We start from the raw sequence: 19,507 nt of genomic DNA on the forward strand, positions 1-19,507 counted from the left end.
ACCCGGAAGCCGCCTGTCAGCACTCCCAAGCTGCACCCACCCTTCCAACTGGCCTGATTTATATAAACGTGTGAATGACTAACAGCCCCCTCAAAAGGGGCCTGGGCACGTTGGTGGACCCCCATCCATCTCCTCAGCAAGTGAACTCTCAGGAAGTGCCAGAAAGGGATGTGAAGTGGGTCACGACCCACCAGACGCCTATCCCTCAGTGTCCTTCACCTTTTTCCTCTTTCTCCCTTCCTTTCCTCCCGAGAATACAAATGATGTCAAAATTCCAAGATTCATTCTCTCAGAATGGTTCTCCTGGCATCAATGCTTGGCCAGAAGGTATGTGGGTAGCTGAGTGAGACCAGAGAGAGAGAGATTTTTCTAAAATAATCTCTATGCCTAACGTGGGCCTTGAACTCACAACCCCGGGATCAAGAGTTGGAGCTCCATGGACGGCCAGACAGGCGCCCCAAGAGACATTCAGTTCTCACTTTGCGGGTGCCTAGTTGTGTCCCCCAAGAGGCTGATTTCATCTTCTTTGTGGGTACAGCTTTACATGGACACATTCTCTCAGCCTTTACAGGATATCCAATAAACACCTCCCAGTACTATCTACAAAGTGGATGTAAAATAACTTTTTGTAACAAAACAAATCATTTGATAACACACCAGAAGGATTAGTGAGTGACTTTGCTGAAATTCCAACTGCCTTTCCTCCGCACAGACCTCCATCTTTCTTCAGATAAAGATTAGGTTGCCAAGGAAACAGGACCAGAGAGAGAAAGACAGAAACTTTGTCTCGTTTGGTTCCTCGGGAATCACAAAGCAAGCTGGGCTATAAACAGAGCTGGACAAGATTATGGTAGATTTAGAATTTACTTAGGCAAATTACTTTTAATTCACAGTCATGCCTCAGTGTACATTTTTTTTTTCCTCTGAAATTTAGGTCTTAAACTTTGTGGCCCAATGTCTGACAAATAACAGAGCTTTAAAATTCATTGTCTACGATTAAACTCAAATGCAGGACAGATGGCTTGTCTGAGTATGTGTCAGACAGGCAAAGCACTTAAGATTTGTGACAGGCACGACCAGGAATTAACTGCTAAATTTTTGCATTTATTCATACATTCATGTGCACCACGAATATGGCCGTAAAAACTCACTTAAGTGTTCTCACTTTTTTTCAAAATATTCCCAAACAAAGCAATTGCTCTCCTTTTGGCCAACCAGATGCCCTAATCTCAACCCCATTAACTCAAAATCCATTTTTTTCTCATATGTATGGTGCACATTTCATTTTATTCCGTCAGGACGAAAACGGGATCCTTCTGCAAACCCGGTTTGCCCAGAACGCACAGTGTTGATCCCCACTTCATTTTTGTGAACCTTTTTATTGAAATATTCAATTACTTTATTGAACAAACATTTGTCTGCGAGAGTAAACAAAGGCCCGCCAAATGAGAGCAGGCAAAGGTTATTTATTCAGAGCTTGCTACAGCAAGAGAGTCAGCCGCTGTCAGTTGCATTCTGGCAGAGTCTCAAAGGCTGGCGGAGAAGTGAGAAAGCTCTAGAATGGAGGAGGAAAGGGAAGGCTTCGGCTCTGCCCTGATCGGAGGCAGGTGGCCTGGGGAAGCTGTAGGTGGGCTGATTAAAAGTGGGTGATGGTCAGGGGTGCCTGTTTGACTTTGGCTGGTCCTAAATTGGAAGCAAGGACACAAATTAGGGAATGCATCCATTATCAACCAGAATGCTGGCCATTTTGAGGCAGTTGTTACACGGGGTGTTTGGCCTCCTGAACCAGTTGCTAGAGATAGTGGTCTGACTTTCCCACAAGTCTGGCTTCAACTGCGGGCTGGCTGCTAGAGATTACGGTTTCCCGAGCTGCTTGTTGCAGTCTGTGGGTCAGAGTTCTCTTCCTATTATGGTCTGGCTATTGTCCATTGTATATTCAACCTCTCAGTCAATAAAAGTTGTACAAATAGAAAAGTACACCCGGCATAAGCATACAGCTCCATAAATTCTCAAATGTAACAGCCACCCGGGGCGGGGGGGCCTTTATTTTTAAATTCTCCACAATCTTGTCTTCAGAACATGTTGTCAAGGGGCATTGCGAACCACCACATAGAGTCCTCCCACGTGCTTCTTCAGTTCTCGTGTCTTAGGGCCGGACTCTCCAGCTGTAGCTCCCTTGGATCTTCTTGTGAAGTGAAGTCTTGCTGGAAGTGTGGGACACAAAGAGCCCTGAGTTTCCTACAGTCGGGCTCAGCCCTGTGAATCCCTTCTCCACATTCCTGGATGCAGAGGAGCAGGTCAGAGAGCCGGCCTTGAAACCCAGGCTCCACCACTCCCTTGGGCAAGTTAGATAATCTCTCCAAGCCTGTTTCTTCATCTACAAAGTGAGGGTAATGATAGTGCCTGGCTATCAGGGTCGCTGTGAGGACAGAGTTAGGTGGTGGGTCCGCACCCCTTCACGCAATCCCTTGCATGAAATAGGCACTAGCATTTAGATTTAGCAGGTGTATTTCTCCTAAGAGTGTTTCAAAATGATGACGGAGGGGCGCCTGGCTGGCTCAGTCGGAGGAGCGTGTGACTTTTGATCCTCAGGGTTGTGGGTTTGAGCCCCACATTGGGAGTAGAGATTACTTAAAAAAATAAAATCTTTGGGACACCTGGGTGGCTCAGTCAGTTAAGCGTCCAACTCTTGACATTGGCTCAGGTCATGAGCTCACACTTTGTGAGTTCGAGCCCCACGTTGGGCCCTGTCCTGACAGCACAGAGGCTGCTCAGGATTCTCTCTCTCTCGCTCTCTCTCTGCTCCTTCTCTGCTCAGGCTCTCTTTTTCTCCAAAACAAACAAACAAAACCAAAAACCAAAACAACTTTAAAAATAAAATCAAATCTTTAAAAATAAAAATTAAAACGATGGCTGAAAATCATCAAGAACCTACTCTATGCCAGGCACTAAGTATAGTGCTTTGTCTTAAATTTGTGAAGTATTGGGCGCCTGGGTGGCTCAGTTGGTAAAGTGCCCGACTCCGGCTCAGGTCACGATCTCACAACTCATGAGTTCAAGCCCCGCGTTGGGCTCAGTGCTGACAGCTCAGAGCCTGGAGCCTGTTCCAGATTCTGTGTCTCCCTCTCTCTCTGCCCCTCTTTCTCAAAACTACCATTAGATTTTTTTTTTAATTTAAATTTGTGAATTATTAACTCTTCCTATTAGAGAGTATTAATCCTTATTTTATAAATGAAGGAGCTGAGGTTCAGAGATGTTAAGAAAGTTCTGGATTTACCTACATTTTTTGTTGAGGATTAAGAGAGAACCTAAAGCACGTCCTTCGTGTCGTCTGAGCACAACATAATCAATCAACGAGGCTATAGTTTAAAGTGACTCTTTGTGTGGTTGCCAATCCATTCATTCTTCCTTTCATCCTAACAAAATCACATTTTTGTGTGGGCTGACAATGTGTTCCAATGAAAGCACGCCTCTCTTCGGTCTCCCCTTATTTCTTAGAAGTTCACGTGACCTGGTTCTGGCCAATAAGAGAGAAGTGTAAGTCTCCTAGGTGGGTCCTTAGTTAAACCATTACCGTCCCCAGAAAAGAGAAGAGCTTCATCTGGCCCCTGCTTCTCTCCCTTAGCCTGTCCCCATCTTTGCTGACTGGAAAGCCCATGGGACGCCATGAGCTACAGCTGCTATCCTGAGGCCCACAGGTCCGTGCCCAAGACGGCAAAGCAGGAGCAGCCCCAGACCTCCGTGGGCTTGTGCACGGCACCATTACAGCCCTGGGCTGCCAGCTGCCGAACAGTTTCACCACTGCGGTTAAGCCACCATCATCGCCAGATTCCTATTTTCCTATTACACGCAACCGAAGGCGATCCAAGCCAGTACATCCACTGTTTTGGGCGACCTGAACGTCTGAATGAAATGAAATGTCCAAATTAACAAAAATTAAGTATTTGAAGTATCTTCTCTACTCCACTCTCCCTACATGTCCTCACTGAGATGATCAAGAAAAAGAACTGCTGGGTATGAAGGGTTGATTTCCAATCATCTCCCTAGGAGTCATTCTCAACCTTTCTGAGGATTAACATCAAGACTTTTGCTGAACATCCAAGTCCCACGTGTCGACTCCCAGCTGCTAACTTTTCCCTCTTCCCTGTCATGTGGTGTTGTATATTGTGTCATCAACAGGGTTTCCATGGGTCATCAGCACCCTGCCCATGGGATCGGAGGCCTCCAAAACTTGGCACTAGACCAGCCTCACCCAGCACAGCACTGGATGATCCTTCTGTAAAGCCCAAGGCATCTGCTCTGGCATTTTGGTCAAAGTCCAAAGGCTATAATTGCATTCTGCCTACCCGTGAGCTCTCCTAGAGTTCTAATTAGGTAGCATTTATTGCCTATCCGAAAAAGATTATGCCCAACATTGCTCTGCACATTAAAACAGCAAGGAGCCCAGCCCAAGTGATAAAGGAGCATCTTGTTGTGACAGGAAGTGATCGTGAGGTGGGGGTGAAAGTCTTCCTCAGTCTTTATACTGAGCCAGCTGGGACACTGGCTTTCAAACTTGGGGGAAGCTAAGTGTATCAGAGGGGTTAAACTTGTGTTTTTCTGTGCCAATCCAGGGAAATAATAGGCATATATTCCCACTTTAAATGATTTCTAAGGCACATCAGATGAAAAGGGGATTGAACTCCAACCCCTTCTCTCTGTTTTCCAACTAAACTATAACCCACACGAGCTGGATTTAAAAAATCACTTCTTCTACATATTACACACGCTGTCTTAACATTGCATGATATGTGACTTTTTATATTCTAAGCTACGAATAACCCAGAACTGAGGTGTTTTGCTTCGCTTAAAGAAATATCCTAAAAGGCCAACATTTTTAATGATTCAATGCGCAAAACTGCTTTCCTGATTGTACGTGACTAGATGGCGCAAGAAAGGCCTTCAGAAAATACACGCAACGATCCTCATCGTGATTAAGCTAGAAAGGACACAAGATTTCCGCAGATTAAGTTCTGCTGTATTAAAATAAAGACTCACACACACAATGAAGAGAAAAACTCTAATAATTTATTTGACCTTCAGTTTCACATTGTGAAAAACAAAAATAACAGTTTTACAAAACCTCAAAAACGTAGTAGTGGCAACCGAGCACATACGAACACGAACACTTCACTTCAACTTACACGGAGTTTTGTACGTGAACCACATATTCAACAGCCAAGAGAGGGATATTATTCAGCTCTAATCACTCTTATTCAGACAGGTGTCAAGCCCAGAGAAAAGGGGGCTACACAATTATACCAGAAGTGGAAGGCTGCCCTTTGTTATCTGTTTCCACAGCAACCAGTCCACAGAATAAGAAGAACCTTCTCTGTCTTCTGCCAAGGTTTTTGTGTGCACTGTGCTGTGAATTGTGTTTGCTTCAAAGTGGGGGACGTTTCACAGGGTGAGAATGGTCAAGTAGTGAGCCCAAATGCCTACATCAATTCAAAGAGCGGGAGTCCAGAAAGTTCCCTGCAGGCTGGGGGCCCACCCTGACCACGGCTCCCTCTGGCTCACACACAGTAATTAATAGAGGATTCAAGGACAGACCACAACTTTGAAACAGCTGCAGAAAATTCATCCCGCTTTCAGAAATCACGCAGTGACACACACACATCTCGGCAGATTTGCATCATAAACCGGAGAGCTGTAAGAGCTACGGTATAAACGCCACCCCTCTGCTGCCAGGGTGCAATTAGACATTTGCATGGCTTGCAACACATCTAGGAGCGAGGGGCTGACTGCTGGAAAAGTACTGGGATGCTCTTATTCCAACGGCTCATTGCTTCTGGTCCAGCGATAGCCCACTTACTCGTGGCACGAACAGACAGGGACAGTTAGTCTAAAGCATCCAGGTAAAGAGAAATGCGAAGGGTTGATCTGTCACTAGACAATGCAAACACACTCACGATGTAAAAGGTTGTTATCAGTCCTAAGCTCTATTTTCTAAACTACGGTAACGTGAGCAACACGGATGAAAGCGGTGCTGACTGGCAACCCCTGGCCTTCCCCCGACGCCCCTGAGGAAGCGCCTCGTGGGGTCCGGCACTAATACCTATCACGGCACACGGTTAGTAAACAAACACTCGAACTAGCAAAGAATGTATTCACAACAGATTCCCACCTAGCCCGGAAAAACCTCTCAACGGGGGCCACTGCTGGTAATTCTTTGGTGTCTCCCTGCCAGATGTGTCACTTTTACACACCAAAGAGTTCTTTTAGAGACCTCGCGAAGGGTGAGCGCTGAAGTCTACCCTGTGCCAACGTGAACGCGGTCTTGAAGAACTTCTAACGCTCGCGACGTCGTAAGGTGAGAAGCGAGAACAATGCATCCAGGTCGAGCAAATCTGGCGAGCGAATTCACTGACGTCTGTTGACAATTCGGCCTTTTCCTGGTAACTGTGGTTATGGCAAAGCATTTTCACAGGGTAATAAATAGAGAAATAAATAAACTCGGGGGCAATGCCTTTACCTGTGCCCTATATACAAAACGATGCCATAGCATTTTCCAGGATTTCAGGATACGACACAAAGAAAAAAAACCGCGAGGCGACTTGGTCCTTTCCAAATTTCAGTAGCTGAGATTGAAGTGGGTGAACCGGATGGGAAGGAGCAGGGCAGAAGGAAGCCTTCCCTCTCACCCCATGAGCCATCAGCATGAGTAGGGCCCACGAAACACCATTAAAAGCGAGTGAGTCTAAGAAAAGCGACCTCCATGCGTCCTCTACCTCTACGATGTGATTTGTTTTTGTTTTGTACTCCTTCCCTGTCTTGACATTTACAACCCGCCCCCCCTTCCCAACCCACCCTCCAGTTATACTCCAAACAGTAACTCCCAAGTTTTCATATTTGTGCAGCAAAGCGCTTCACCAACAGCCACAAAATTGTGCAAAACATACAACCATCCACACACATCCATACACGTGAAGACCATTTTAAGCACTGTTTCAGCATGCAGGCCTCAAACAATAAATAGCTCAATCTATAACAAACTTCTTAACAGCCAAGGGAAAGTTTAAAGTCACTTATAAATAGAAAAGAACATCCACCAAATGCCTACCAACAACGGCCCCATTGTTCAGAACCTTCCTGGGGAGCACAACCCCTCCGAGATTAGTGGAGAGTCCAGGGGTCCTCACTCTGCGGCCAGCCAAGCCAGCTCCCCTCCTGGCCCCACAGTTGGGCTTTCAATCTCCAACAGCAGCTGGTGTGGAGGCTTCAAGCTTGCTCCTCGGAGAGAGGTGACAACCATTTCAAATTTTACACATAAATGGTGGAGCCCATGGAAATCAAATGCTGAATATGGTACAGCAAGGGAAAAGGCCCGGCTTTTCTCTCCCTTTGAGGGGCTGATTAACGCTGACATTAATCCACAATTACAAGACAAGGACTAGATCACAGGTTCATCCATTCATATTTAAACCATGTGCTACTTGCACTGAAAATCCCACCCCCTCCCCCACCCCCTCCTTCATGTCCAGTTAGAGCATTTACAAGGTGCGGTGGATTGTAATCGAGTCTTGTAGCAACTTCTTTTCCTTTTTCTTTTCTTCCTCCTCATTAAGTTTGGCCTCTCCAAAGTCGAAATCTTGGTTTTTGTCTCGCCAAGTGATGGAGTGAGCTAAAACAGAGGGAACGAAAGGATTCTTGTTAGTAGCCTCGAAATCTACAAAAAAGGTAAAATCAGGACAGAGCCGGTCAATATTGCTTCTAAAGGTCTTAAGTACTTGTTCAGTAGCAAGTGTGCAAAGATAAAGCGCTTGCCTTCGATGCACACGCATGGGGTGTGCACGGATACGGAAGACTAGCTGAACAGACACAACGGTGCCCGAGGACAAATCTTCATTTCTCTACTAAACCTTAAACGTGCATATGTTCAAATACAAACTTATATACGTCCAGGTGCTGTTATGAGTTGCCACCTTCCGCTACCAACATTCATAACTCATCTCCATGGTTAAGCAGAGCCACTGTGAAGCGATCGGCCGAGGGTCAAAAAAGATTCTTGGGCAGACCCTCCTTGGCCCATTTCCCACAAAGGATCCCCAAATCAATTTATTCACCATATAGAAGGCAGACATATCAATCCTCTTATTTAAATGCATCTCTGCTATTCATTACGGCAGAAATCAGTCTCGCTTCCTTTCACACGACTAACATACCAGGCCTCCACAGCCCAAGGCTGGGAGTTTATTCTCCACGTTCATCAATCCACACTTGGGAGACGCCAGCTATGGTATGCACTTATGATCTACAGACTACCGACGTCAAGCGTGAATATAAATTCAGGGTGCCATAACCACAGAGGCTGCACGTTGCACGGGAGCCGCTATCTCCTCACACAAGCCGCCATCCCCACCCGCTGTATCCAATTTTATAGATACGGGGAAAATTCTGCACAGGGTTTTTGTCTCTCAAACACTCGCCCTATCTGTTCAGAGAGCACATTTCCAGCACCAGTGGAGGAATCTCATTCCTGCTGCCTGAACTCTAAGTGCACACAAAGGGAACGCAGGAGGGGCTGCTCATTACTTGCCCTGAATTCTTCTCGCTTTTGTGTGCTCAGAAGTCTGATTCATTTCGTTAGTTGTTTCTTTTGGCAGTTTCATAACCGTGATTCAAGCTCTCAAGGCATTCCTTAGACTACAGAGTCATCCTTCTACCCCACCTCCCAGTAACCTATAGATCAACATTCGGCCAGAAGAATGTATCTTGTAATAACACGACACTTCACGATGCTGCATACTCAAATAGGGAAGGGGAAGGGGAAGGGGAAGGGGAAGGGGAAGGGAAAGGGAAGGGAAAGGAAATATCTAAACAAGGAAGAAATAAATCAAAATCCAAAAGCTGTCACGTGTCAGGCTGGAGCCACACAGCACCATGAAAACGGGAGAGTAATCAAAAGCAATTTCCTGGGGCGCCCGGGTGGCTCAGTCGGTTGAGCATCCGACTTCGGCCCAGGTCATGATCTCACAGCTCATGAGTTCGAGCCCCGCGTCGGGCTCTGTGCTGACAGCTCGGAGCCTGGAGCCTGCTTCGGATTCTGTGTCTCCCTCTCTCTGTGCTCCTAACCCACTCGCATTCTGTCTCTCTCAAAAATAAATAAACATTAAAAGAAAAAAAAATTTTTTTTACGTAATTTCCTTTTTGTCCTTCCCACCCACTGACAGAGCAGCAGGAGAGTAAAATCCCCTTGGTGAATGAGCTTTTAGACCTAAGGAAACTTCTTGTTAACACTGTATTAATTCGGTTAGCACCTACACTTGGAGATCAAAGAGATGTCCCGGAAGTTTTGGCAGTTTAGGGCTGATACCTACACAGCACCTCTTTTAAGTCACTCCATGGAGCTTAAGTGTTTTAACACTATCTTGTGTGTAGAAAACTCGAGAAGTTTAAGCCAACATTCTCCCTATCGGAAACCGCAAGGGTGGCTTTGAGCAGGCTCACACCGCCTTTTAAAAAGGCAAACCGGGCCCTGTCAGATTTCGTTGTTCTGGGCTGGACTCCGGCTGGGAGCACCAAGGGTGGGTAGGTGTTTCACATATGACCTAACACTTTATTTGCTCGTTTCCCAGGGACCGGAAGTATGTGCTTAGGTTCAAATACCCAGGATAGGGTGAATTCAAGTGTTTGCCAACATACTCTGGGCTGCGAAAGGAGGCACCAAAAATGAAGTACAAACATTCCAATCAGATAATGGTCAAACTCCACACACAAAGCTAATTCCATGACAAGTTAAGGTCTAAATTGAAGGAGGAAACAAAGCTAAGAGTATCGAACACCTGATATATGCCAGGCCCTGGGCAAGGTATTTTTCTCTCCCTTCCCCCACCCCTTATCAATTCACCCAAGTCTGGGGACAGAGCTAGGAGAAGCCTCATTCAAATCACTCATTTGACAAAGGAGGGATCCGAAGTACAGAAAGGTCTAGACACCACAGCTTAGAGCCAGAGCCAGAATGCACATGTGGCCTCTTCCTGCCTCAGTTTCCTTACCTTGCTCCAAGGATGCCAGCCAATCGACCAGTCATCATTTTGACGTGCCACCACCATCACTGGCAATTTTTATGGCTCTCCCATGCAAACTTAGTCGGTTCTGGACTAACACCGAACTTAGCGTGCTGCTAATTGATGCGTTTGCCTAGAAGGTTCTTGAAACCTGCTTTAGACTTGAGTCATGCGCTCATATCGCAGAGGAAATAACCACATTCAGAGCATTTGTTTACTTAGGATTACTGAGATGCCAGCAAGGCTGCAAAAACCAGTTTGGTGTGGGACGCTGTCAGCCCAGCTCCCCACAGGAGGTTTCTGACTGTTCCAGCTCCTTTGAACGAACTTCATTCCAAGGTTACACTATATTATAAGAATTCTACTAACTGTAATGGGCTGGAGAGATAACTGAAGAGATGACAAAGAAAGAAAGAGTAATTGTAAAAGTGAGGCCAACTTTAGTGGTGTCTTAAAACGAGCTGTACGAAATGTGGAAAGAAAAGACAAATGAGTCAAAATCCCTCTTTGCTTTGCGCGCAAAGACTCCTTGATTTCCTCTTTCTCCCTTTGAAAGTCCCCTTCAAAAATGTGAAACATACTAGGGAAAACAGAGCCAAAAGTTTTCAAGGAATGAGTCAGTTTTCACTGTGCTTCCTCCAACGCAAAGTTTTGATTTTATTCTCTTACTATTAGGAACAAGCCCGTGAATTAGCAAAACAAATCAACAAAGTCCACGTATTCTGTGCTACACTGAGACATGCCTGAGTGGTTCCTGGGGCCAATACTAAGGATGCTTAACGGCAGCAAAGCGGCCATTAGCTTCACGAACGCTGAACTGCGTAGACCTACTAATTATTTGAGCCAAGGGTATCAAGGGTATTACATACTCTTAAGTACACAAGACGACCATTATGGACTCAGATATATGACACGGAAAGACAACTTCTGTTAGCCCTGACAACAGGCTCAGCCTGTCTGATTAACGCTGAAAGGCTGCAGTATCAGGCGGTCTAGATGGTTCAGTGTATCCACGCCGCAGACAAATTTATACAATGCAGGTGCAACTTTTTTACAAGGATAGACCTTGACTTCGCTCGAAAGCTAATAAATGCCCAAAGGGGGCTATTATTATTATTATTTTTTTTTTGAGGAAAGGAAATTTTAAATAAGCAAACAAATAATATTGGAGAGAATGAACTACGAATAAATTTAAGCATTCAGTTTTTTACACCCTACTTCATTCCAGAAAAGGGTTTGAGGAATCTAAGTTTGGACGTCTCCTGGAGTGATACCAATGTGAAGCTCAAGTTTATTAAGCAGTTGAGCATGATGCTCACATGCTTCCACCCTGGAGCCAGAGTGCCTGGGTTGTTTTCTCGACCAACTCCTCCACAGACTAAGCTCTATGACCTTGGGCAACTTACTTATTTAACCTCTGTGTGCATCAGTTGTTTTCGTCTATAAAACGCTCTAGTAATCGTATCTCACAAGGTTGTTGTCAGGATCAAATGAAATGATCCATGTGAAACACACGGCCCGGCTCCAGGCATACAGGGAGGGCTCGTTAAGCATGGGTTGGCATCATTACCGTAGGTCAGGGGTTCTCAACCTGGCTGTGTATTAGAATCACTAGAAAACGTTCTGAAGGTGCTGAGGCCTGGGACCTACCCAGACCAAATGAAATCCAGTCTCCGGGACGGGAAGCTCTTGGAAAGCTCTCTGGGAGGTTCCTAGGCTCAGTCAAGGCTGAGAAGCACTGACTTAACGTCTTACCTCACGCTCGCTTCCTTCACGATGTCCCGCGCCTAAGAAGGCAGATGTTTCCAGGTGCTGACAAACGCAGTAGGGATCAGCGAGTACGGGACCGTGGTTATGCTGTTCCACACATCTAACGTTGGATCATAGCAGTCCAAAGTCTTGCATCGCTGAATGCCAAAGTAGCCTCCAACCACGTAGAGTTTGTTTCCGGAGGCCACGGCGTGGCAGCTCATGCGCTTTGCCGTCACGTCTCCCACCTTGGTCCACTGGTAAGTCTCGCTGTTGAATTTGTAAGCAGAGCAGGCGGAGAACTCTGTGTCTCCCCCCATAATGAAAATCTGGTTACCCAGCACAGCGGCCGCTGTGTAACGCCAGGGCTGGGGACAGGTGGCGGGTACCGTCCACCTGTTTTCACACTGATCGTAACACTGAACCTTAGGGAGCTTGTCATGACTGACGCTGGTACCTCCGAAAGCAAACAACTTGAGTTTGGCACTCACTACCGCGGCGTTGCTAACGCCTTCTCGGAGTGGGGCCACCATGGTCCATTTGTTGGTTGTGGGGTCATAGTGTTCTACCTGCTTTAGGGAGACTGAGGGCGAGGCCGGGAGACAGCCAGTCGCAGCCGTGTGCCCCCCAACCACATACAGGCAGTGCTTCAGTTCAGCAGAGCCGTGGCCAAACCTGGCCACCAGCATGGGGGCAGCTTTGGACCACTCTTCATGCAGGGTATCATAAACCCAGACATCTTTCGAGACCCCGTTTTCAGACCCCCGCCCCCCAGTAATGTACACTTTGCAGCCAATTGCACATGCACTGAACTCTTTTCTGGGGCTGGGGATGTCAGCCTTGGGAATTATTTCTTTGGCCTTCTGGTCTACCAGGTAGAGCTTGTCACACATGAAGGTCTGGCCCCCCAAGAGGAAGAGGGCATGGCCAGTTTTCCGAGGCCGGGCACAGAGGCTGGTTACCACGCCGTCGTTCTGCAGGATTTTCAGTTTGCACCTGATGGCCTCTTCCACAATCTCCTTGCTCTTTCTCTGCTTGGTGATGAGTTCCTCCATGGCCACGTTCTCCATGAGATAAATGGCTGGCAGGAGAGCCAGCCTCACTGTCTGCAACAGCTCTGGGAGGTAGCAATAGCGTTTCTTCAGGTCATAGCTGATCCAGTTAATTGCAGACTCGTACACAAGCCTTTCATCTTCCGTCTCCAGCTCTTCGCTGGACAAGAGCTGCACCACCATGTCCTGGGGCAGCTGGAGGAAGTCTTCGTTCTTCCTGATGGTTTGGAAATTGCTGAGACACATTCTCCAGGAGAGTTCGTACAGCTTAGTGCACTGGTGCGCATCGGAGAGCAGCAGCATGCCCAGGCAGTTGGTGGGGTGCAGATTCTTTTCTAGGAACTCTGCGCAGGCATCCCGGATGTCCTGAAACTCCAGCATGTCACCGGCTTCCAGGAGCGATTCCGCATTTTCTTCATTGATGATGACCCGGGAGGAGTACGCGTAGTCAAGCAGCAGCTCCAAAACCTCGGGGTGGATGGAGTTGTCGAAGTTGACCTCACTGTCCTGGCTCTCTTTCAGGCCGCCGCTGAACATGGCTTCAAAGTAGCGGCTGCACGCGGCCAGCACGGCCCGGTGACAAGGGAAGGTCCTATTTCCAGCATGGAGGAGGACATCCGTGAAGAGGCGCTGCTGGCGTAAAAGGTTCAAGTGCGTGAGGACGCTGTCCGCGTAGGAAGACTTGTGAAACAGATAGATGTTGATGGAGCCACTGCTGGCCCTAGACTTGCGGTTCTCATGCACGCTGACTGACATTTTGTTTCCACTCCTAAAAACAAAACAAAACAAAACAAAACAAAACAGACCATTGAACAGCGATGCTCCTGAGGCTCAGAACAGCAGAACAAAGCAAAACAAGGAGTCGTGAACAGAGAAAACAGGACACTTCGCCACTGGTCTTAACTACCCACTGTTATAGTGGACAGTCACTCCTGTCCAGCGTCAGAGACGGCCACCTAGAAGGAAAGGCATTCACTGGAACACTGTTGAGCTACTGGAACACTGTTTAAAAAAAAAAAAAAAAAAAAAAGCCACTGCTTGAAAGCAGGTTCGTCTTGGAAAACCTGACTGCCCACTTTCAGGATACTGAAGTCCTCGAGAATGTAAGTCAGCAAAACCCAGGCCTCACTCTCACACCTTCCTGTCCCTTGTCCAGCTGATTCACGCAGGCCACGTAAAATGCTGGGCCTCCAGCTCTCGTAACGCCAGGATGGGCACCAGCTTTTATGCCCTATGCAACATAAAGCCATGTGTAAAACAAAATACCTATTAATTAATCCCATTAAGAACTCCTTTAGTAAGATCCAGTCTCTCTCTGAATCACAGTCAATGGGAAACGTGACATTAAAATCATAGGCCTAGGCCAACTTCTACTATGATTGGATCTTTCTTTAAGTGTCACAAATCATTTCCAACCAGACAATTCTACCACTGCAGGGTCCTCAAAGAACACCAGTATAAACATGACCAAGTACTGATGAGCAGGCTTTTGTGAAAACACAGAACAGATCCTGGCCACGATCACCACCCATCTTTCTTGCTCTGGACAGCTTCCAGAATGAGGATTTGCAAACATAAAAGGAAGAATATTTTGAGTAGCATACCCATGACTGCTGTTTTTCTATTCTTCCTGCTTTATATCAATTCTTAGAAAACAAGATGCAAGAACAAAGGATCTATCCATCCTCTCTTTTCGATTAGACAGTGCATCACCAGAATCATCCTCATGTACCTGCAAACATGGGCACGTGCATAGGAGTTCAAAATGCAAACACTGCCTTATCTAAATCAAAAGCCCTTGTGCGTGTGTGTGTGTGTGTGTGTGTGTGTATGTTGCCAGCCGTTAATTGAGGGCCACCCTAGAATTTATTTGCTGACTGACATGCTTTCCTCCATATTATTGAAATTACTGCAAAATCTAATGCTCTCTTTGGCTTTTTTCAGGAGGTAAACTGTAGGTTAAAGACATAGTAAATACCTATCACCTACCTTCAAAAGCAGAACCACAAGCTTTTTTTTCCTTCAAACTGTATCCTTCTGTTATTTCAAAGCAATAAAGCCTTCAAGAACCTGCCTGTCCAGGGATTCTTAAGGAAGTTGTTTATCCCAAGAGGGTAAACTGTGTGAGTTACAGTACCTGTTCCAAACCCAGAACAGCTAGTTCTCACAGCACAGAGCTGAAACCTACCACCTCCTTGTTTCTTTCAACCACTCGGATATTTACTGTTTTGGTTTATATTGCAGTAATTATTAATACATGCAAATGCATGATGTACCACAGATGCACGGGCTAGATACCAAGCTGGATTTCCTGAGCAGCTGTGGCACAGCACAGCAAACAGCACAGGCAGCACCAGATTTGCCCTTGACGCTCGGGCCACGGAGCCGTTAGGTGAGGCAACTTGTTTTCCTTCATTTTTGGATTGTAACTTTTCATCAAGAGTAAACAGCTTACTGGAAGAAAGTTAGTAACAAAGTCCTAGGGTTCTGTTGTTCAGAAGACAACATTAGTGTCCATGGTGACTTAGGCTAGGACTCAGGAGCCACACATCACCCTTACCTCAAGCAAAGCCTCTACAGTCTGGTCCCTTTTAACCAACGCCCACTGCTCCAGAGAGCCTAACATCTCTGATGCTCTACCATTACACTTGTGAATTCGTACATCCAGTCCCAAGTACTTTGAGCACGATTTTAAGCTTAAACCTCAAAAGATAATATGAGGGGAAAAAAAAAAAAAAAAAACATAGTATGAATATTCCTATGCCTTACATAGAAACTCACAAACATGCCAAATCAAATCAGTAGTTCTTTTTTTAAGCTAATGCTTCAAAAGCACCCTCAAAAGCTGCCTTCTCTCAAGCTAAGAGCGAATAGAGCCGTAACTGGAGAATGAGACTGCCTGCACAAGGTATGTAAGCACCACAGTGCCATCACACCGAGTGGGGATCACACCCGGACCCAGAACATGTTTCCCTGAGCATTAGATTTCAGACAGTGTAAAACATTCAGGAGGCTTACACTTAAGAAAACAGTTTGTTTAGAAGGCCTTAGGATATAAGATCTGCATCCCTATGCATTCTATGTTTATGCTCCTGCATTTTCCAAGTTGGCCCACAAAACCAGAAGGAAGAGGCTAGCCTGTCATCTTGGCTACCATCCAGATGGAGAAGCATGTCACAGTCAAAATCCAACACTCTTACAGCAATATTTGCTTAAAATAAAAGGTAAACTTAAAGACCCAAGGGAAACGACCTGCTTTCTGGTTGAAAATTATGCAAACATCAAAATATCAGCAGAAGCCATTTATGCAGTCACTAAACATACCTTCAACAGAAAATGAATCATCCTTCTGGCATTTTTAAGCCCCCAGAGAAATAATATTTGCATGCCAAGTAAGTAGCCAAAAAAAAAAAAAAAAAAAAAAAAAAAAAAACTGCACACATATACTTAACCTGCATCTACAAAGAAGAGAGAGAAAAGGGCTGCTATTACCGTGAACATCAAAAGGACTCCTAGTTACAGTAAGTTCAGTTCACTTAATGGTCTTTACCCAAGCCCTCTGCTTCCAACACTTTGCATCCCGTCACATCTCCTAAGATTCTGAACCTGTTCTCAATGCACTCAAAGGAGAAACTAGGCAGATTTTCTCGGGCATTTACCTTACTGATACAATGGAACTTTAGAAAGGCACTGTCAACGAGAAAAACAATCGACCATACAGCCGCCTAGAACATTTGCAACGCTCTTTAACGCGCTGGCCACACCTGAGAGGGCAACACGAAATTGCATCCTGAACAAGTTTCATGGTTCGTCCCCACCACGCCCACCAATTCCTATCCTTCGAAACTCAGAATATTACACTGAAGGCCAAATACCTGCATGAGAGGAAATTAATTTTTCAGGAAGTTTTCATTCATTCCCTACAGACATTCCGCCGCAGTGAACATGCCCTGACGAAGGGTGCGTGCGTGTGGCCCCAGTGCTCCCTTGTGCCGGGTAGGGTGCAACTTGCTCGGCCCTAGGGGCTGAGCGGTGCCAGGCAGAGCGACACCCACCCCAAGGGAAGCGCCGCTTCGGGCGGAGGAAGGAGACAGATACTACCCTGGCCGGGCTCTCGGATCCCCAGCAGCTCGTCCCGGGGGGCCGCGGACGAGAGGAGGCCCCTCCGGCGATGGCCAGCGTCTGCACGCTATGGAAGGGCAGCAGCGGCTCCCCAGGTCTCCTCCCCAAGAACAGTTCCCCCACCTCCTCCCAAGTCGGAGATCCGGGCTCCGGGGCGAACGCACCCCCGCAGGCCGAGCAGCCCCGCAAAGCCGCGGCTGCCGCAACAGGTCCGGGGCAGCGGAGGAAACTTACAGCAGAGGCGACCGGCGTCGGCGCACAACCAGATGGGTTCTCGCCTAGGTCACCAGGCAGGAGGAGACGAGGCGGACGTCTCAGCCCCGGGGAGCGGCGGCGACAACCCGAGCGAAAGGAGCGCGCATGGGGCGCCAGCCGGGAAGAGGACAGCGCCTCGCGACTCCCACGCCGCGGCCTCTGCCCGCGACCCGCGGAGCGTCTCCGGGAGCGCGTCTCGGGAAGGGGGAGCGAGCCTGCGGCTGCCGGCGCCGCGCGAGGAGGCGGGCAGTGCACTCCGGGGAGGGAGCGAGGAAGCGCTGTGCGCGCCGGCGGCCGCCTGGCGTCTGGACCCGGTCTCCGCAGCGCCACCGCCGCGCCGCCTCCACTCTGGCTGCCCAAGCAGTCTGCACCCAGCAGCCGCGCGCCGGGCTATAAGCGGCGCGGCGCGGCGGGGCGGGGAGGAGAAGGGAGGGGAGGGAGGAGAGGGCGCGGGTGCGGAGTGACACCAGGGGAAGGAGGGAGGAAGCGCGTGAAGGCCGCCCGCCGTGGAGGAGGAGGAGGAGGAGGAAGGGGAGGAGGAGGCGACGGCGAGGAGCTGGAGAAGAGCGTGTCGGGGGAGTTAATCGAGAGAGGAAGCGGGGGAGGGGGGGGGCCTGCGGAGAGTGGAGAGAGACAAAGCGGACACGGTGCCTGAGCCACTAGCAGCTGCAACCCTCAGGGACCGAGAGTAGCAGAAGTTTGGCCGGGTCGGAGTGCCTGCGCCTCTCTGGCCCAGCCCGGTGAATGGATAGCCCCGGAGCTGAGGGACCCTGGGCAGGGGAGGCACCCGGCTGTGCGCTCCGCGAAGCCGGAGCCCGCGAGATGCTCAGGAAAGGTGGCGAGGGGCAGGCAAGGTGCCCGGCGCACGCGCGCTGCGTGGGACACCTGGAGCGAGGGCAGTGGCGAGGGCAGGGGCACAAGTTTGGCCACTCCGGGGACACTGCAGGTCGGCCAAAGGCGGCCCGTGGGGTTTCTCGCTGGCAAGGGGCAGCCAGACTCGAGCCCCTGGCGTTTCCCCTGTGCCCCACCGCCCCACCGCCCCACCCCGGCGGTGCGGCACCCGCGACCGGACTCTGCCCCACGCTGCGGGGAGCAGCAGCAGCCGCAGTCGGGTGCTGTCCCGCGGGGCGCGCACCACGTGCTCCGCAGCCAATCGCCGCCGCCGCTTGATTCAAAGCGAGCTGCTCAAAGGAGCGGCCACGCCGCCCCCTCTCCCTGGCGATAGAGCCGAAATCGCCCTTTCGGGCTGGGCCCTTCCTGTCTTTTATCGCTCCGTTGTGTTTAGCTTGGAGATCAGCAAAGAAATGGCCCAGCGCGCCTGTTTGAAGCGCCGCGTGCCAGGAGGAAGGAAGGCGGTTCGAAAACTCCTCTCGTGTGGCGATCGCCCTTTGCGAAATCCATTTTTGATGTTTGCACTAAGGACTGGTTTTCCAGCGGGAGCTAAAGCGCGTGTTTGGATTTTATTAGGTATTTGGAATACAATCTATGAATGAACTGTAGCGATTACCTGTCCAGCCACCTCGTTTTGCACTTTGGGAAAGTGGGGCCCAGGGTGATGTGAATTGTCCAGCTCGAGGTCCCACGGCCACTTAGCAGTGGCCTCGCTCTGCAGCTCGAGTAAGGATCCACCGAGCAAGGGTTTTCTCCCCTTTCCGCCGCCCCCCCCCCCCCCCCGCCCTTCTCCTAGCTTTCCTCTAAACACTAGACGCAGCAATGGTTTACACAGGCTGAGGAGGCCCCACCTAGAGCTCCCGGTGTCCAGAGACTGCCTGAACCAAGACTCTGTCGGTTCTTTATTCTAATCCACACTTTTCTGTACCCCGGTCCCTGCCGGTCTGCGCTGAGAAATTTTGCTCCTTGCATGCAAGGAAAGACAGTGCCCTCTGAAGTCCTTTGTTAGCATTAACTCGCCAGCCTCACCAGGAGCCTTTCCGAGTCTGTTTCATAGTTTAATTCTTTATGCGGGGCCTCAGCCCCAGACTGCTTCACAAAGCCAGGGACAGCTGGATCAGCTCATGGTAAGAGCCACGTGCAGCGACTCTGGGGTTGGCCAGGTGAAGAGCCGACCCTGTTCCTGAAGGAGAGGTGGATAAAATCAGGCCGGACCAGAGAGAGTGTAGACACACACCAGAGGCAGGTGCTGAAAAGAGGCGAAGTGGCTATGTGCAGCTCTAGCACCCCCCGCTTTTAAAAACACGTTTCTGTAGCCTGTGGAGAGGTGTGGAGGAAGTCCATCAGGGCAGCTGCAAAGGCACCTTCTAGAAGCGTTTTGTCTGTCTG

At 48.7% G+C, this 19,507-nt stretch overlaps 1 protein-coding gene across 1 annotated transcript; it reads right to left on the minus strand.

The window, feature by feature from the left end:
• Positions 1–5,045: 5,045 nt before the first annotated feature.
• Positions 5,046–17,777, minus strand: ENC1 (ectodermal-neural cortex 1). The gene is made up of 3 exons (XM_045495474.1): positions 17,207–17,777; positions 11,805–13,619; positions 5,046–7,663 (listed from the first exon to the last, which is right to left on the minus strand). Exon 2 carries the CDS (start codon positions 13,604–13,606, stop codon positions 11,837–11,839), a length of 1,770 nt encoding a protein of 589 aa, XP_045351430.1. The 5' UTR covers positions 13,607–13,619; positions 17,207–17,777; the 3' UTR covers positions 5,046–7,663; positions 11,805–11,836.
• Between the last annotated feature and the right edge of the window lie 1,730 nt (positions 17,778–19,507).

Source organism: Leopardus geoffroyi, chromosome A1 (genome assembly GCF_018350155.1).
Source record: "Leopardus geoffroyi isolate Oge1 chromosome A1, O.geoffroyi_Oge1_pat1.0, whole genome shotgun sequence".
NCBI classification, from domain to species: Eukaryota; Metazoa; Chordata; class Mammalia; order Carnivora; family Felidae; genus Leopardus; species Leopardus geoffroyi.